The sequence below is a fragment of the Pelobates fuscus genome, chromosome 6 (genome assembly GCF_036172605.1).
Source record: "Pelobates fuscus isolate aPelFus1 chromosome 6, aPelFus1.pri, whole genome shotgun sequence".
In the NCBI taxonomy this organism is placed as follows: domain Eukaryota; kingdom Metazoa; phylum Chordata; class Amphibia; order Anura; family Pelobatidae; genus Pelobates; species Pelobates fuscus.
In genome coordinates this window covers 79,059,511-79,081,058 of record NC_086322.1, presented here as the reverse complement: position 1 = coordinate 79,081,058, position 21,548 = coordinate 79,059,511, and the positions used below count along the sequence as shown (strand labels likewise).

Below are 21,548 nucleotides of genomic sequence, written 5' to 3'. Positions count from 1 at the left end.
AATGAAAAAGCAACCAGCCAAGTTATAGATAAATTATTGTTTAAATTAAAGCTACAACAGATTTTTTTTATTTTTTATAATTATTTATACAGGACAGCACAGGGCCATTTATCTCTTTCGCAGTGCTAAAAATAAAAGCTATATATTATTTTATGGCTTCCATACTACAGACGGTTTAAAGAGATGTTAATGAGTTCAAGACAAGGATTGGCTGACGCATATAACAATGTATCATTAAAAAGATGTTGACGATTACACAATGTGTAAAGTAGGGAAGTCATAAGATAAGAATGGCCTTTATAAACAGAGTGAATACTATAAAGAAAACTACATACAAGCAATGTGTAATGTAAACATAATAACACACTTTATATATTTACATATATATATTTAAAAAATATATATTTTTCACAGCTTTTTGTTCACTTGTAGTGACCTATGCAAACTTGTCTTATATACTGTAGTCACATTATCTTTTTTTTTTTTTTTAAACCATCACAGACCTCTTCATAGATAACAAGGAATCTTATGTTTAAGTGTATTATTTTCATGTATATCTGTCCCCTAGGTTTATCCTCCATGGGCTGCTCGTTCCCCTTTAATTGACATGGAGAAGCAGTGTATCACAGATCGATAGGTAGGCAGTGATGTGGAGTATGTCTCCTGCAAGCACCCGTATGCGATCTAGGAGCCAATGGCGACATCGCGTCATTGGTCTCCTAGGAGACACAACGGTGCTGGGAAATGCTAATGGAGTGTATAGCCAAACTGCAGAGAGGGGAGGAATCCCGCCACGTCATACACTAGCTCCCGGGCACACAGGTTGGACTGATCAACCTAATGGAGTGAGACCAGGTGTGCAGGTAAGTGGAAGCCTGTTAGCTGTCCTATATAAAGCTAGTCATTTACCACTTTGTCTTTATTCTATCCTGATGAAAGTTCCTGTAGGGAACTGTAACGTTTACTGAACTTTATGGAATCTGAGCAAGAAAGCTGACAGGCTTATGCAATATATCTCTTATTATGTAACTAAACCCCAATTACTTGAGGTGAGGTGTTCTTAAATAAAACTATTACAATCTGTGAGGTTTGAAATCATTGTTTAGTGAATAAGCGAGTGCGCTGGATTGTGTATTTTGTATGTTGTATATATTGGCCACAGCAGCTCCCTATAATGTATGCATGTTCCGAGTGCAGCCCTCCAGGTTTAGGATATTCGTATATATATATATATATATATATATATATATATATATATATATATAGAGAGAGAGAGAGAGAGAGAAATGGTGAAATAGAGCACTCCAGAGGACTTGTTGATTAAATTTTTATCAGTGTTGAAGAAAATCGACATTTCGACCCGCAGGTCTTTATCAAGATCTTGATAAAGACCTGCGGGTCGAAACGTCGATTTTCTTCAACACTGATAAAAATTTCATCAACAAGTCCTCTGGAGTGCTCTATTTCATCATTTCTCTGTGTATCCACGCCCTGCAGCACCGAGGCGTTTTTTTGATGGACAATAATTTTAAGGTAGAGTGCCAGATTCTGGATATAATTATATAAATATAGACCAAAAATTTGGAAAAAAGGTGCACTTGATACGATGATTCGTTTATTTACTGGTGCAAATTACATGTGCAGATAAAGTCTGTGATCGACTTTTCGACCCCTGTAGGGTCTTTTTCACCCAGGCAAAAAAATTTTTTTTTGTCACTGAAATAGGGTGAGTGCCAAGACTACTTCCTTTCATATATATGTATATATATATATATATAAATCACAATGTTAAACAATAATCTGCACACCAGTCAAGCCCACAGAAAAGTCTTATGGCTTGACTGGTATGCAGTTTTTTGTTTACCATTGTATTAACTATCCACAGACTTCAGGTGGAAGGGGTTTTCAATCACAATTTTTTACTCACCATAACCTTTTTGCTTATATATATTGAGGGTAAAAGTATCCTACTGAGGGTAAATGTATCTTGCCCATCTTGTTAACCTTACCATGCTATCTATTGCAAAACAAGTTTTATTGAGGAGGCATAGAAAATATGCTGGTTGAACGTCAATAACTGGAGCCTACTCTGGACATTTGTTACATCTACATCAAATGTATAATAAATCCTTTTTTTATCTTTAGTTAGAATTTTTTTCGATGAAAGACATAGAATTAAATCAAGAAATTAGAGTTGGACAGGTGTCCACATAGAGAGAGATTTCATAATATTTATATATGTTTTTGATTGCTGTTGAGATCCCATCCATTGACAGAAAAGTGCACTGACTCTGAAGGGCACCACTCCTGGCCAATAAAAAAATCCAAGTAAGACACAGCGAAAAGAAAAACACAAATGAAAAACAGGAATTAAGTGGGGAAGATGGGGGGGGGGGGAGGGGAGAGGAAGAGGGGGTATACATGGGAAAGGGGGACTTAACAGACTAGTAAGGCACTTACACGTTTTTTTTAACACACAAGCTTATAACAGGGGATAGATTTGTGAGGGGATGACCATGTATTACATTCAAGGAGACAGAGTGGACACATATTCATTTTTTTTATTTATTTTTGTCAAAATAAGAGAAGCAATCATGACTTTCAGTATGAATTTCTTCAACTCTCTTTAACCATTGCTGAGCACTAGGAGCAAATATTTTTGTGTTTTGTGAGTCATTTTCTTATGTGTGTATAAGGGTAGTGTGGAGAGTTTCAGTAAAAGTCTCAGAAGTAAAAGGCATCTTACCCCGACTATGGTCTCAATATTTGTGCAAACAGTCTTCCAAAATGCAGATTGTGGTATTTAGGGGGCAATACCACCGTATGTGGATTGGAGGTTTGTGGTACACCTCCAACATAGGTTAGGGTACCCTGGAAAGGATTTGCTTGGGCTATTATCATCAGCATTTATATAGAGCCAACAGATTCCGTAGGGCATTACAATATTATGAGAGAGGGGATTTAACTATAAATAGGACAATTACAAGAAAACTTGTAGGAATGATAGGTTGAAGAGGACCCTGCTCAAATGAGCTTACAGTCTTATGATTAATATATTGGAATCAAAAGCAAATAGTGCTCTGATGTGCAAGAATTATAGGGTAAATGAGGTGTCCAATGGAGGACTTACCTAAGAGATTTTGTCTTGACGTGACAGGTGAACCTACACTTAAATGGCAATTGGAGTGATACTAAAAAACCTCCAGTTATGTAAATGCTCATAGGGATTCGGGCTGGAGAATAGGTAACTCTACTAAAATTGGCTTATTCAACCTCCTGACCTTCTTTAACATCATTAACATCCTCTATACCAGTGGCTTCCAGCACTTTAGATTGCCGAAGTGAATTATTTTTGAAAAGTGTGACTCTTTTATTCATTTTACAACTAAATGCAGATTTCAATATAAATTTTCACTTTAATAAATTAACCCTTGTTACACCCCCCTGGCTGTAAATCGGACAACTGGTCCTGTTACATCCTGGTTGTTTAACTCAGTGGAGCTAAACTCAAGCGGCAGCAATTACCAGTGCACCTGCCTTGCAAAGACTTCTCATTGAGTTGCTTTGGAAGGTCTGTGATTGGACAGCCACAGAAAGTCTGGGTGGGGTTAGAATGTGAGAACTTGCAAAGGCAGTAGACAAGCGATCTGCAGCTTTTACCCTTAATGTTATACCACCAATTAAAAAAATGCAGAATTAAATGCATACATGTTTTCATCGGGGTATATCTACTAAACGGTTATTCTTATTTCAATTGGGCAGTGGAGTGTCTCTTTAATGAAAGACAAATCTTAAAATGTAAACGTACTTTTCTTTTTTTACCTTCATCAGCAGTTTGTTACATTTACCTGAAATCTTACTGTAGAGGTATGCATAATTCCAGTAAATGTGAGTAATTTAAACTGCAAAATAGGTATCCAAAGTTTAATACTGACAATCCTAATATATCCCTGAGGTTGAAATGTTAGTGGCATACTTTGAGTTGGCTTTAGGCACACTGGTTAAAAATTACTACTCAAAGTTGTAAAGTCATTGTGCAGGAGCCATAACATATTCTGGTAATAACTGCAATCATTTTTGTTTTATTCACGGCCATATGTCAACTTTAAAGAAAGCAATATGTTGGTGCTATATAAATAGTAATAATAATAAATAAAATAAACCAAGAGGCTGCACTCACCTGAACATGCATACATTATAGGGTGCTGCTGGAGCCGATTCATACAACATACAAAAACCAGCGCACTCACTCATTCACTAAACAGCAATTTCAAGGCTCACAGAATGTAATAGTTTTATTTAAAAACACCTCACCTAGGCAAAAATAATGGGGGTTTGGTTACAGTATATGACCATACATTGCATAAGCCTGTCACAAGGTCAATGTACCCCATTATTGGCAGGTCCTACTCTAGTAGCCTAATACCTGCTTTTATGAGAGTTATCCACTTACTTGGGAAATGCTTCCTTCTGGGGCTCTCTGCAGGTTTTTAAATAAACCTATTACATTCTGTGAGACTTGAAATTTCTGTTTAGTTAATGAGTGAGTCCGCTGGATTTTGTATGTTGTAATAATAATAAATAGAAATAATGGGAAATAATAAATCTCAGTTTGGTTCATATGACTAACAGCTCTTCTGCCAGTGTTCACTAGAAACTATGCTAGCATCGAAGCACCCACCAGATCGTGTTTTTTTTTCGGAGATGATATACCTGGTCAGCAATTTATTAATAATATTAATAGGACTGAAATAATAGTACCGAAATACAAAAGTATAAATATATTTTGGTTAAAAAAAAACAATTTAAACGGAGAAGGATTTGAGAGGGCGATGTACTGTCCAACAAGAGGACATAGTCTTAAGTTAGAGGGGCAAAGGTTTAAAAAATTATCAGGAAGAATTATTTTACTGAGAGGGTAGTGGATGTATGGAATAGCCTTTCCGCTGAAGTGGTAGAGGTTAACACAGTGAAGGAGTTTAAGCATGTGTGGGATAGGAATAAGGCTATCCTAGCTATAAGATAAGGCCAGGGACTAAAGAAATATATATTTTTTTATAATTGGGCAGACTAGATGGGCCAAATGGTTCTTATCTGCTGTCACATTCTATGTTTCTATGTTATGTCCCCCAATGTATGGAAAAAATGCAGAACTGAAATTTGATGGGAGGTACGGAGTGCCAATTCTGTGTCTTCAGGTGCAAAATATGAAAATTCAGATCTGATCATTAGTTGATGTATTTGAAACATTCTTAGCAATATGTTTTTGCCATTAAAATGTTATTCATTGTTGATTTTCTCTTTAATGCTCTATACGTCGCAATTACTATAAAAAAACAAAAACAAAACACCAGCGTGCTGACAGGTGCAGAAAAAGCACCCACTCATGTAGAGTAAACATTACCTTTTTTGCTACTTCGGCTAGTAAAAGGGTTTTTCCAGTGCAGGGTCCTCCATATATGATAAGAGGGTAAATATGTCCTGATTTGCAAGGCAGTATATATTTATGAACTAAGTTAAGTGCTTCACATCTGTACTCATAGAACGAAGAATATGTTCTGCACAAAGACAAATGCTGCAGAATTTCATCATAAAGTGAATCGGTTTCAGTTTCAAAATTTTGCTGCACAGTTGCCTGAATGATATCTATCATATCTTCATAAAATTGCTTTCCAAGGCCTTCTACATAATGATTTTCCACTTCTTGTGAGTACCCCAGCTTCATGTCACAGTGAGTCACTGATGTGTAAACTCGCAAGTTGGAGGATGCCACAATGGTTGGAATAAACTCGTCCCTCAGTTTTACCATTTTCTCCAGAGCTTCAGGATCTCTCGTGGGCTTATTTTCCACTTTAATGACATCTGTGTACCTCGACATTTCTGGAATTTTCACATGTCGCTCAATGTTGGAAATTTTACGAATGTAGCACACACATTTCTTTAAAAAAGCTGCAGTTTGCTTTCCTAGTGCAAAATCAAATTCATCTTCCAAGGCTATAATCAGAAAAAGAGAAGACAGATAAAAACATGACCACAATATTGTCACACTATAATTACAATTTACATTGCATTTTACATTGGAATAAGCCTATCCCTACATTATAAACTTTCTTATTTTTATAATTCAACATTTATGCAGGACTCAGGTACAGAGAAAGTGTATCAGTACACGAAAAAAGAAGTGCAAATCACATACTGTGTGAACTAATAATCAGAACAGAAACATTCACATTATTAGCAATTAATAAACAAACGGTCTGACAGTAATATAACAGTTACATTCAGTGTGCTATAGTGTCATTCAGAAAGTTCTATGATCTCTGTCTCTGTGACCATTGCAGCAACCGTCAGTGATGAAATAATATTGAAAATGTATTAGACAGATAGAATGGAAGTGGGTATACGTGTGAGTGAAAGGTAGAGAGAGAAAAAAAGAGTGATGTGGGTTAGGAGACGGAGTTGGAATAACATGCGGTAAGAGACACACAGGATATTGCACCCAGGGAACATTATTGAACGTCTATTTGGAAACATATTACTTGTAACGTCAGCCTATTAGGATGCCGTTGAGGCCTAATTCTTAAAGGATTGACCAGGGTAATGACAATTAAATAAAATAACAGCACCTGAGGAAGACCATATGTAAATGGTTGAAACGCGTTGTGCATCTTTTTTTTCATTTTATTTTAATTTTTTTATTTTATATGTAATAAATCTTTGTTTATACATCTTTTACTCCTGACTCCTGACTCCAATTTTCCACCAAAGGACCACTGCAACAATTGGATCCATTTGAGAGGAGGAAGAGTTTCTTAATGTCCTTGAAAGTGACATAAAGGCGATATAAGTTCTGAGCCAACTTTCAAATGTCTCAAAAAAGTGTGAGTGGTTTCAGCTCATTAATTTCCATATCACTGTGATTATATACAGATTACACTATGTTCTGTTATATATTTTCTGTATAGGAAATTTATACTACGTACCTTTGAATATATCCTTCACCCATAAGGGAGGAATATCTACTTACAGTTACCTGTTACTACATTTATTTACAGGTAACTAATCCTTTACCCTTTGGTGTGCGCTTTTACCTTTTTGTTTTCTTTCGCTGTATTTCTTCTAAGTATATGTGGTGGCAATATACTTGGGTATAGCAGCACCCAAAATTGTGCATACCCTTAAGCGCCATCTCTATTCTTTTTTGGAAAAACTTACATGCCAATTGTGTTAAGCCTTAATGTGATTCAGCTATACACTCAATGACTGGAACTCAAGAAGTGGTGTCTCTGCCGGGGCTAAGCCTGTATCATGAGTCATATGGCTAGCCTGATTTGTGTTTCAGATATATAAGTGCATGGCAGCAACATTTAGTTATAACAGAAATATGGAGTTAAAGGAGTCCTCTCAAGAACATGTGAGTGGGTACTACACATGCAGTTACAAAAGAGGTTCGAGAGAAAAAACAAACAAACAAACAAACAAAAAAAACTGTAACAATATCTATAGAACAGAACATTTTATGACAAACAGTTAACAGGCAGAAAATACAGTAGATTCTAAGTTGACCATTTCAGGACGCAGGGGTGGTTGCCTGAAAGGTGATGATTGAGGAAATTCATTCTATGAGTCTCATTGTCTCCGAAACTATGAGAGCTGTAGTCTCGACTGTGAAGGGGCCAAAGTCCAATCTAGCACTATAGTGTTCTGAAGCTGCATCAACTTGCAAAAAGTGGGCACGTCTCTTGGTAGGTTGTCCTCTGGTGGTTGCCCTCTGTGAAGATAAGGCAAAATAAAGTTCTAACTTTATAATGGTACTCAGGTAATCAGGGGGTGACAACCATGACGGTTGTCACGGGCCCGGCGGCCCTGGGGGGCCCGGACTGCTCTGGCAGTCCCGGGCCCCACTTTCCCTCCCTGCACACATAGATAGCGCATATCGCTATCTATGTGTGCAGCCGCGGGCCCCCGGCTCCCTGTTACCGCAGAGGGGGCCCAGGCAGCACACAGCCTCTTCTCTTCTTGTCTCTGCTAATAACTCTCGCGAGACCCGGTTGCCATGGCAACGCTCCGCGGGTCTCGCGAGAGTTATTGGAGGAGAGAAGAGAAGAGGCTGTGTGCTGCCTGGGCCCCCTCTGCGGTAACAGGGAAGCCGGGGGGCCCCACCATGCCACCGGACCACCAGGGATGGAATCTCCCCCCTCCCTAGACACAGGTAAGCAGGGAGGGGGGAGAAACAATTTAAATATATATTTTTTTAATTATGTTAAAATGCCCCCCCTCCCCCTCACCCCAGATTGCACATTTACACACACACACTGCATACACTGACACAACACACACACACACTACATACACTGACCCAACACACACACACACTACATACACTGACACAACACACACACACTACATACACTAACACAACACACACAATACATACACTGACACAACACACACACTGCATACACTGACACAACACACACACACACACTACATACACTGACACAGCACACACACACACACACACTACATACACTGACACAACACACACACACTACATACACTAACACAACACACACACTACATACACTGACACAACACACACACTGCATACACTGACACAACACACACTCTGCATACACTGACACAACACACACTCTGCATACACTGACACAACACACTCTGCATACACCGACACAACACACTCTGCATACACCAACACAACACACTCTGCATACACTGACACAACACACACACTCTGCATACACTGACACAACACACACTGCATACACTAACACAACACACACTGCATACACTAATACAACACACACTGCATACACTAATACAACACACACTGCATACACTAACACACACACTGCATACACTAACACAACATACATACTGCATACACTAACACAACACACACACTGCATACACTAATACAACACACACACACTGCATACACTAACACACACACTGCATACACTAACACACACACTGCATACACTAATACATGAATACAATACACACACTGCATTCACTAATACAACATGCACTCTGCATACACTACACACTAACACACTCACTGCATCCACTATACTGATACACACTCTGCATTCGCTACACATTAACACACTATGCATTCACTACACTAACACACACTCTGCATCCGCTACACACTAACACACTCTCTGCATTCACTACACATTAACACTCTGCATTCACTACACTAACACACACTCTGCATCCGCTACACACTAACACACTCTCTGCATTCACTACACTAACACACTTTCTGCATTCACTACACTAACACACTCTCTGCATTCACTACACATTAACACACTCTCTGCATTCACTACACATTAACACACTCTCTGCATTCACTACACATTAACACACACTCTGCATTCACTACAAATTTACACACACACTACATTCATTACACTGACACACTCTGCATTCACTACACCCTAACACACACTCTGCATTTATCACACACTAACACACACTCTGCATTCACTAAACATGCACACACTCTGCATTCACTACACTAACATACACTCTGCATCAACTGTACACACAGCATCCACTACACAAACATCCTGTATTCACAGTACACACACTACATCCACCACAAATTGAAACACTCTGCATTCACTATACACAGACACTGCGTCTAATACACACACTACATCCACTACAGACACTGCATCCACTAAACACATTTCATCTAGTACATACAAACACTACATCCACTACACAAACACACACTACATGACTGTACACACACTACATCCACTACTCAAACACTCTCTGCATTCACTACACATTAACACTCTGCATTCACTACACTAACACACACTCTTCATCCGCTACACACTAACACACCCTCTGCATTCACTACACATTAACACAGTGCATTTACTACACTAACACACACTCTGCATCCGCTACACACTAACACATTCTCTGCATTCACTACACATTAACACACACTCTGCATTCACTACACATTAACACACACTCTGCATTCACTACACATTTACACACACTCTGCATTCACTGCACTAACACACACACTACATTCATTACACTGACACACTCTGCATTCACTACACACTAACACACACTCTGCATTCATTACACACTAACACACACTCTACATTCACTAAACTATGCACACACTCTGGATTCACTATACTGACACACACTCTGCATTAACTGTACACACAGCATCCACTACACAAACATCCTGTATTCACAGTACACACACTACATCCACCACAAATTGAAACACTCTGCATTCACTATACACAGACACTGCGTCTAATACACACATTTAATCTAGTACATACAAACACTACATCCACTACACAAACACACACTACATCACTGTACACACACTACATCCACTACTCAAACACACTCTGCGTTCACTATACACACTGCATCCGCTACACAAACACACACTCTGCATTCACTGCACAAACAGTATCTAATACACACAAACACTACATCCATTACACACATTCCAATTCACTTCCACTATACACACCACATTCAGTCCCGCATCATTGTCAGCGGACAAGGTAGGGTGTGGGCGGGCCCGGGAGGGAGGGGGCGGGGGAGGGGGGGCCCAGACCTTGTGCTTTGTCAGGGGCCCCAAAATTTCTGATGGCAGCCCTGATGGTACTGGATACTTTGTTCAGTAAGGAGATCTGTAATAGGGCACATAAGTCTCCTGGTTTTGAGAGTTATTGTCAAACAGGGTCCCCAAATCGCCATGTGCGGGAGGATCTTTCCTTGCCATGATGGCTGTTTTAGTTAGAAAGTCAGAGAGGCTGCATGCATGTCCCATGGGGGAAAATAAGAGGGAGTTTAGACCTTGGAGCCCTGTTTATTCTATCAATACCAATGGGTGAGTCTGGAGTATGCCTCTGAATGTGATTACAGGGGCTAGTGATGGCTTGTATAAGATTTTCTGGGCCTTCCAATTCCCTAATTCCCAATTTGTAAGTTGTGCCTCTTACTTCAGTTTTTCAAGTCCATAATGTGATATCCGAGTTCTTGAATCTTTAAATCGAGAGGCTGTGCTGTTGACATAGTGATTTCCATTGATGAAGGTTGGTAGTCAACTAAGGCCTCGTATGAAGTCACCCTTGTTTCCACATTTGTGATTGTTACTCTAATTTCATCAAGGTCCATGTGGAAAGTCTGCTTGACTTCAGTGATCAGATTAGTGAAGTCCTCTTTCTTTTTGAGCAAGGTAAACAGTGTGAACCAGTTAGGTTTGCGAGGTGGTGCGGATTGCAAGAGACGGGGGTGAGTTACATATGTGGTAAAGGGCCATGAGTGGTAACAGATAGTAAACATAGGGAAGAGACCACAATAAGGATATAAGGAAAGATCACAGGATGTATAGATGAGGCAGAGAAAGACAAACATATGAAGGCAGCAATGAAAAGGACATAGAAGGAATGACAAACAAAGAAATGTAGTATTGAATGAGGAGACAAAGGAAATTCTGAAAATGAATAGAAGGTTCATGAAAAGTTGTTTTTGTTAATGGCTAGCCGAACTGGTAAAGTTGGGTTTTCTACGAAGAAACCTTGGTTTGTGCTGCACGAATGCAAATTAAGGTTGGTTGGTTGTCACTGGATGAAAATTCTTTAAAATTTGAGATGAGTAATATTTTGCTTTTCTCGTCTTGTGATATTAAGTGAGGGTTCACACAAAAGGGAAGAGGCGGAGCAAACACTGTGACTTGGTGATTGTAACTAACAAACAATACTAGCTTGGAACACTAGCTTCCACAGTGAGATCCAAAAAATTAACAAATTATAGGATGTAATATATTAAGTAAGGATGCTAAAGGAACTACCTTATCAATAAACTAACAGGTTAAAAATAACTAATAAATAGCCGCCTGACCGTGAGCATGAAGACAGCCACAGACATACCAAACACAACAAAATAATGTAGAAAAATAAATGTGAACTGCACATTATTGTATGTACATCCATTTATAATGTAGCTGATAATTCAAGATGATGTGTAGGGGGAGTATTATGAAAGAACAAATTTTGCTATTCTGGATCAGAGTAATAAATAAGAATAAATCACCATAGAAACCAATATTGAGGAACATTTAGTACTTTGCACCCAGAATAGCAAGTTTTTTTGCCATAATAATTATCCTTTGTAGCAAGATGTGTTTTCCAAAAAACGCATAATCTTTTTTTCAGTGCCAAAATGAAGTGTCATTCGCATGCTGGCAACAGACAGGTCAACTTCTCCCTTGCAGACGAGCGCACCTGCAAGGATAAGCTTGATATTTACTCCATCAGTGTAGTCAATTCTATCCCTCCTGTCTGTCTCCATTTTGTAAACAGTTTTTTTGTCCCTTCCTGTCCACCCCCTCACTTACCTTACCCATTCTGAGCAAGCGCATGCACTTAGAGCCAGTTAGAGAAGTACAACCAAATGCTTCTCTTTGAGAAGCATTTCACTGGACCACATTAGGGTAGCTGTGTTGTCAGAGGATACATAGACAGGAGCATCAGGAGCTTCATCCAGCGCTGTATTTCAAAGTAAGTTTAACCCTTACTTTGCTGCTTTTTATAGGGAAGGGGGTACCTATTAGTAATGACCAATAATGTACTGTAAAGCAGAAAATTTGATTTTGCAAAAATGGTTGAAGTAACACTTTAAGATGACCTAAAGAAGCGTCCAAAGTGTTAGGAAAGCACCTGGGCACCATAAAAATATTTGCCAAACATTTTCCCTCTACAGAACTGTATTCTAATATAATGGCAATGCATGTCAACCTGGCTAGGTAACCTGGCTAGGATTCTGTGCAATGTAGAATCTTCCTCCAGTTTTTTTTTTGTTCTTTTAATGAGATGTAGAACTAACTTTTTTCTTTGCACAAATTCTCTTAAACACTGGTTATTTGCATAGACATTTCCAATAAACATGAAAACTGATAAACTTCCTCAGTAAATGTGATACATAGAAACACATTGTTTCTTTTTGGCACTAAATCGCCTTGATGTTGATTAGTAATGGTGACTGACAATCACAATACTGCGGCTCTTTGATGAAATCAAGCAATCACACACGTCTTTACCTGCATAATCACAGAAGAGTTTGCCAAGATATGTTTTTCAGACACTGCTGTGAGCATCTCATTTGTCTTTAGTCCAAAATACGGCACAATTGAGACTTAGCATAAAAGATTTATAGAAATGTGTTACCTATTACGATAAAGACACGGTTCTCTCAGCCACTACATGCCTTGAAATATATTATGAGAATCAAGACATCACATTTACATTTACTAAGCTTGACAAAGACCTCTTAGCAGGTCGAAACGATGCTGCCTCTTTGTTTGTTCTAATAAATCTGCCTGTGGCTTGAACATCTAGAGTGCCTGGAGATTTTCTTTATTTTTGCCTTATCGTTGTGTTTTTGCTGGTCCTGTCTCAGTGCACCAGGTGTCTGCTGGGACTGAGTGCGGCTCCTATCTTCAATTTTTGTATCACATTTACTGAGGCAAATAATATTCCACTAACAAAGTCTACATTTATTTATCAACAATGGATATCATATTTTGTTTTGTTTTTTGTATGCTTTTTTGTATAAATTTGTATCTTACAGAACTGTATAGTTGCAACATAGTAGTTAAGCATACAGTTCTGCTAGATACAATTTTATGCACACAAAAGCATATTTTCTAAGTTGCAGCTGTACAAACTGAGCTATTTTGATCAAGAAAGCTAAATTTTTGCAACTATGTGAAACTGAGTGGATTCTCTAGAGCTGGGTGTTTGCATGCGAGCCATTCAATAACGGAGTTCTGTTATTCCAATGTATCTTTTACTATGCTGGGTCTAGGAGACCATGTGTGCAATAGTAACAATCAGAAGACTGATTGAATTACGATATACAATCACATAACATATTGAAACAATTATCTGTGGGTCTCTTACCTATTTAAAAAAAAAAAAATAATAACTATCGGCTAAGTATACAGTTTAATTCACAAACATTAAAAATGACCCATTGCTATGACAACCTGAGCCAAATAAATGTATCAATGCCCTAATTTATTCGGAACTATAAGTGACGTTGAATACTTGACACATTATTAGTAAATTATGGTTGTTGTTCGTATATGAATTTAAGAGTTCTTTTAGATATTGGACAGGAATAATGTCCAGACGGGTTACCATGGACATCCGATTTTAAGCATGGAGCTTTTTTGCTAATGAGGGAGAAATTAATTTTTTTATCCACAATATTATCAAATAATGAGCATTTTTCAATAAATGTTTTGTATTGTGTTGTATGTCTTGCATGGATTTTAAAATATTTGATGTTTAACCAGGACCATTTGATCTTTAACATCTGAGAGATTGAGGATGTGACTATGTACCATTGATAAAGCCAAGAAAGTGTCGAAACGCGTTTGGGAACATGGTTGACAAAATTAAAATGTTTAGTCTAAGCTTGGACAGACGATACTACACTGGACCTGGTAACATCAGAGAATGGACGGCTAACTCCAAATTGTAACAAATGCCCTGAGACTGACGGGCTGCCGAACAGAGTGGGAACTGAATTAGGAGCTCTGCCAGGGAATGTTATGCTGGTAAAGTTTTAGTAAATGTGAGAGTCCAACTTGTTATCTAATTTATTCATATCAAAACATTTTACTTTGTATTAAACTTTATTACCCTATGTGCTATCTCCTTTGTTTTTTCTCCTCCCCTTTTTGTATTTAAATGTGCACGGCTAAGTACATGGAGAAGTGATAAAAGGAGACAATAACTGGACTTGTCTACAATGTTGAACTTTTACAGCCTTCATACCCATAGAGTGCATTTTAAAAGTAATCCACAGGATGCACGCTCTTAGTTCTTTTATCTGTGTTTGCCTATACATAGGTTTGAGGTTTCTCTTATTAAACGACTTCTGCCCCTAGTGGTGTATCTTGTATAATTGCAAATAGATCCAGACTGCCTATAGCATTATCAGATCTATTTAGTAAAAATTGTTATCTTTATTATAGTGTTGTCGTTTTTTTTTCTAATCTGCTCTATCTTTTTTTATAATTGTGCTCTACATTTGCTTTATATATATATATAAGCAATCTTCTTTATTCAAAGAAACCACATCAACGTTTCAGCTCCTGTTGGGAGCTTTCATCATTTCATATATATATATATTTTTTTAACTCTCTTTTTCCTCCACACATCTTAATTTACTAGGAGGAGTAAATACCTGCGCTGATAGTTTAACTATTTATTTCATTTACCAACATGGCTTTTAGGCTGGCTTCAGAGTGTAAATGAGTTCAGACAGCAGATCCATTTCCCTAGCGTAAATGCTAATAATGCATGACGTTAGGGAAATAACAGACAAAGGCCTGCCAATTATAGCTGTAAACCACAACACTACATCACCGCTGGCAGCTATAGTAAAAATAGTGATCAGAACAAGACATACTAAGGTCTGTTCAATAATACTAAAAACAAATCAACAAATTAATTAATACAAATTTGGGGTTCCACCGGATGGAATAAACCCCTTTGGAGCTCGGAAGACTAAGCCCTTTTTGGCCACTCCACTACCCATGAGGTGAAGAAAAAGGGAAAACCACTTGCTGGGTCGCTCCTTCTTGTTGTTGTTGTTTAATTATTTAAGTGTTATTTGATTCATATATTTTTTTTTGTGTATTGGAGAGAACCGATAAAGTCTATCTTATTAGATGCTGTGCATGTAAATTATATGCCCAGCATGTATAACCTTATTTGCGATTGTTTTAGTGCCGCAAGGTAGTGCAGTGTATTGTGCAGCACTGAAAGGATTCATTTTACTGAGGTCGTCTGCCTAATGAGAGCTTATCCACCAGTAAATGGGCTTTTTCGGAGCTTATAAAACTGCAACACCATTTAGTAAATAGCTAATAGCATTGTGCTTTCTATGCTTTCCTGTGGTTTCAATGGCTGGAAAGGAGTAGAGTGCTAACATAATGTCTCCTAAAGAAAATACATCAGTTCTTTCAATTATATATTCACTGCTTTAAAATCTGTTATACATTAAAGTGAACCTCTCATGATAGGTTTGCTTTAACAAAACCTTCTGTTTATGCTATTTTAATACTGTATACATTTTAGAGATAACATTTTTTTTCTTTTAAATGAAGAAAATCCTCTTGCACAAAATCATATCTGACAAAACTCTAATCCTAACTGTAAATACTAACCCAAACTCTTGCCTTACAGGAACATTGTAGTCTCCTGTAGTTCCAGATATTAAAGGGACACTATAGTCACCAGAACAACTACAGCTTATTGAATTTGTTCTGGTGAGTAGAATCATTACCTTCAGGCTTTTTGCTGTAAACACTGTCTTTTCAGAGAAAATGCAGTGTTTACATTACAGCCTAGTGATAACTTCACTGGCCACTCCTCAGATAGCTGTTAGAGATCCTTCCTGGGTCATGGCTGCCTAAAATGCATCCAAACATTCAGTATCTCCACCCTCTGCATGCAGACACTGAACTTTCCTCATAGAGATTCATTGATTCAATTCATCTCTATGAGGAAATGCTGATTGGCCAGGGCTGTGTTTGAATCATTATGGCTCTGCCCCTGATCTGCATCTTTGTCAGTCTCAGCCAATCCTATAGGGAAGCATTGTAATTGGATCAGGCCACCACTTCTGATGATGTCAGCAGGCAGCTTGTTTTTCTGAGGCCAACAGCATGCAGGTCTACAGCTTCAGGCTTGAATACAGGAAAATGTTGCTATATTTATGGAGGCATGAGGGGACTAGATGGTGGTTTTAACACTATAGGGTAAGGCAGTGTTTCCCAACCCAGTCCTCAAGGCACACCTACCAGTCCAGGATTTATGGATTACCCAGTTTTGTCTAAGGTGTTTTTCTTTTTTTTCTAAAAACACCTTAGACAAAACTGGGTAATCCTTAAATCCTGGACTGGTAGGTGTGCCTTGAGGACTGGGTTGGGAAACACTGGGGTAAGGAATACATGTTTGTGTTCCTGACCCTATAGTGATCCTTTAACCCCTTAAGGACACATGACATGTCTGACATGTCATGATTCCCTTTTATTCCAGAAGTTTGGTCCTTAAGGGGTTAAAGAAGTTATTAACCAATTGTTTGAAACTATACAACGTGAAATTGTGCTTAGGTTACCGTTCCATACACTTCGATATGAATGGGATATGAAAGAAAAATACATCAGACAGAAGTACAACTTAAATTTTTGACCCCACTTGACCAAAATTTTATTTATTGTGGCAGGGTCAGATAGGCTTTTTATGTTAGTAATAGATTGGAGCTCTATTCCCAGCCTAATGGGGTTAATTGGTGGGAGTCACCCCTTGAATGTTATCAACCATGTGAATGTAATTAACCAGCACTAGGGTTTTAAAAGGTTAGCCTCTGAAGACATCAGAGAGTCCAACAGCTGGGAGAGAGGAGGCAGTTAAGGCTGAGACTCTGAGAAAAAGGTACTGTGTGAAACCTGCTTAACCCCTTAAGGACACATGACATGTGTGACATGTCATGATTCCCTTTTATTCCAGAAGTTTGGTCCTTAAAGGGTGCTGTATTTAATTTTGTTTAAAACTGGGAACCAGATTAGCTGGCCGGTTGAATAGTTAGTAACACTGTTGTTTAGTAAGTCTCCAAGTTGGAGTAGGATTTATTTTCTTTTTGTTTTATTTTTGTGGGAGAGCACAACCTTGTATATATTGTGGAAAGTGGCAATAAACTGCAGTACTATTTTATATTGACTGTTGCATTTGAAGTTTATTGTGAAGAGCCTGGCCATCCTGCCACAATATACATTGTGATATTTTGTACCATATTATTCTACATTTGATTTATTAAAAATTTACTACTGCCAGATAACTATTTATTACATTATACACGGTTTTTTGTTGTATCAATATTTTACTTATCTCATATTGTTCATTTAATTGTAAAAATATTAAATCTTTCAATAAAAACAATTTGAAAAGACAGTTACCTCCTCCTTGGATCACCAATCCAATACTCAGGGGCGGGCTGAGACGGGGGCAATTGCCCCCCAGGCTGCCCTAAGTTTAGGGCTGTTCGCATCCAGCAAAAAAAGGAAAAAGCCGAATCCCCTGCCTCTGCCTCTGATTTTCCAACTTACCTCTCTCGCTGCAGCCTGCAGCCAGTGGAGTGAGTCGGCCGGCCTCTCCTGATGATGTCAGGAGGAGGGTACGTGACTTTCACTGCTCTTCTACCAGGCCTGCTAGAGAGACTGGGACAAGAGCAAACAAAGTCACATCCCCCTCCTCCTGACATCATCAGTAGAGGCCAGCCGACTCCACTGACTGCTGGCTGCTTCTCCTGCCGGCTGCTGGCTCCTGCTCTCCCCTCCCTGGCCTAAGATAAGACTCAGGGGACGGGGGAATACACATTATTTTTTCCATTTTTTTATCCCTAAATCTCAGCTCCTATTCCCCAATCTCAGTTCCTGTTCCCCCCTCTCAGCTCCTGTCCCTCTTCCTCATCCCCAGCCCCCCCACCACAGCTCCCATAACATCCCCACTAAAGCTCCTCTGTTTAGGTGACTGCCCCCCTTTTAATCACATGGGAAAGGTGTTTTTACTCTCCTCTTGGTGCAATGGGCCACTTGACTGAATTTGCCACCAAGGCCTAAGGCTGCCAGCCCTCTCCTTCCAGTATTCCTCATAAAGGAGCATTGGGGAACATAAGCACATGCACGGTACTCGCCACGATGCGTCTATGATTCCTCCATATAGAATCATTGTATTCAATGATTCTCTAAGGTTGACATGCGCACAGTATGTTACAGTAAGAAGAATCAGGAAGTAAGAATCCTGGCTCTCATACCCAGAGGGCTTGGAGGCATGGCTTGAAGCCGCACTTCCAAGCCTTCTAATTAGTTTAATATTGGATTTTGAGGGATAGGATGGGGGGGCAGGCCTACAGGCACTATAACAACTTCAATAAGATTAAATTGTTAAAGTGCCTACAGGGTCCCTTTAAATCGAAATACTACCTCTCTCCCTAAATACTAACACTAACACTAACTCTAACATTAACTATTATAACTAACACTAACCGTAAAACTCAATCTTGAATCCTGCGAATAAATGTCTTGCTATGATTGGCCTAACACAAAAAAACACTCCTATGCTTTTAGGGCAACTGCTAATTAGTGATGTCGCGAACATAAAATTTTCGGTTCACGAACGGCGAATGCGAACTTCCGCAAATGTTCGCGAACCGGGCGAACCGCCATAGACTTCAATGGGCAGGCAAATTTTAAAACCCACAGGGACTCTTTCTGGCCACAATAGTGATGGAAAGGTTGTTTCAAAGGGACTAACACCTGGACTGTGGCATGCCGGAGGGGGATCCATGGCAAAACTCCCATGGAAAATTACATAGTTGATGCAGAGTCTGGTTTTAATCCATAAAGGGCATAAATCCCCTAACATTCCTAAATTGTTTGGAATAACGTGCTTTACAACATCAGGTATGATGTTGTATCGATCAGGTAGTGTAAGGGTTATGCCCGCTTCACAGTGACAGACCAAACTAACGCACCGCAAACAACCGCAAACAGTCCATTTGCACAACCGCAAACTCCCCATTTGCACAAGGTTGGATACCAAGCTAGCCATGTCCCGTTCCTTGTCCTCACTGATGTCATTGAAGGTCACCCAGGAAGCGGGAGATGGAAAAAGATGCTCGGTCGGTCCTCCTACTTCAAATTTGGGGCACTGCGCGTGCAATCTAATGTGCCACCAGATAGGAGTGGTGTGTTAAGTAGTACTATTCCTATCAGTTTAATCCCTGTTACGTCCCCTATCAGGGGACGTGTATATAAGGCATCGATTTTAGGAAGCGGGAGATGGAAAAAGATGCTTGGTCGGTCCTCCTACTTCAAATTTGTGGCACTGCGCGTGCAATCTAATGTGCCACCAGATAGGAGTGGTGTGTTAAGTAGTCCCCCTTTTTTTAGTCGAATGTATCGCCCACTGTCAGTCCCTTCGGGATCCATCCCTCATTCATCTTAATAAAGGTGAGGTAATCTAGACTTTTTTGACCTAGGCGACTTCTCTTCTCAGTGACAATACCTCCTGCTGCACTGAAGGTCCTTTCTGACAGGACACTTGAAGCGGGGCAGGCCAGAAGTTCTATCGCAAATTGGGATAGCTCAGGCCACAGGTCAAGCCTGCACACCCAGTAGTCAAGGGGTTCATCGCTCCTCAGAGTGTTGATATCTGCAGTTAAGGCGACGTAGTCTGCTACCTGTCGGTCGAGTCGTTCTCTGAGGGTGGACCCCGAAGGGCTGTGGCAATGCGTAGGACTTAAAAAGCTCTGCATGTCCTCCATCAACAACACGTCTGTAAAGCGTCCTGTCCTTGCCGGCGTGGTCGTGGGAGGAGGAGGATTACTTTCACCTCTTCCCCTGTTAGATTCCCGTTGTGCTGTGACATCACCCTTATACGCTGTGTAAAGCATACTTTTTAATTGATTTTGGAACTGCTGCATCCTTTCCGACTTGCAGTAATTCGGTAACATTTCAGGTACTTTCTGCTTATACCGGGGGTCTAGTAGCGTGGTCACCCAGTACAGGTCGTTCTCCTTCAGCCTTTTTATACGAGGGTCCCTTAACAGGCACGACATCATGAAAGACCCCATTTGCACAAGGTTAGATGCCGAGCTACTCCTGTCCTGTTCCTCGTCCTCAGTGATCTTTCTGAAGGTATGTTCTTTCCCCCAGCCACGTACAACACCACGGGTACCAGATAGGTGACAACGAGCACCCTGGGATGCCTGCTGTGGTTGGTCTTCCTCCTCCTCCTCCTCCTCAAAGCCACATTCCTCCTCTGACTCCTCTTCCTCACAATCCTCTTCCAGTGTTGCCGTAGGTCCAGCAAGCAATGCTTATAAGGCTGTTTCTGGTGGTGATGGTGACCACAACTCTTCCTCTTCACGCTCATCTACGGCCTGATCCAGCACTCTTTGCATGGCACACTCCAGAAAGAAAACAAATGGTATGATGTCGCTGATGGTGCCTTCGGTGCGACTGACTAGGTTTCTCATCTCCTTAAAAGGACGCATGAGCCTGCAGGCATTGCGCATGAGCGTCCAATAACAAATACTTGTTAACGGCTTTTTCTTGTTGGAGCAGGCGGTTGAACATTAGGAGTGTTGAATTCCAACATGTCGGGCTTTCGCAAATCAAGCGCCTCACTTGCATGTTGTTTCACCACTGGATATCGGATAAGTGCGCCATGGCCGTGTAGGAACGCCTGAAATGGCCACACACCTTCCTGGCCTGCTTAAGGACGTCCTGTAAGCCTGGGTACTTATGCACAAAGCGTTGTACGATCAGATTACACACATGTGCCATGCACGGCACATGTGTCAACTTGCCCAAATGCAATGCCGCCAACAAATTTCTTCCGTTGTCACAAACCACTTTGCCGATCTCCAGTTGGTGCGGA

The 21,548-nt window shown here is 39.8% G+C and overlaps 1 protein-coding gene across 1 annotated transcript in view; it reads right to left on the bottom strand.

Annotated features, from left to right (window-relative positions):
- NWD2 (NACHT and WD repeat domain containing 2) overlaps positions 1 to 21,548 on the bottom strand; it is a 183,206-nt gene that overhangs the window by 6,348 nt on the left and 155,310 nt on the right. The window contains exon 6 of the mRNA XM_063457862.1: positions 5,405 to 5,994. Coding sequence (XP_063313932.1) covers positions 5,405 to 5,994 — 590 coding nt within the window. The remainder of the gene's footprint in view (positions 1 to 5,404; positions 5,995 to 21,548) is intronic.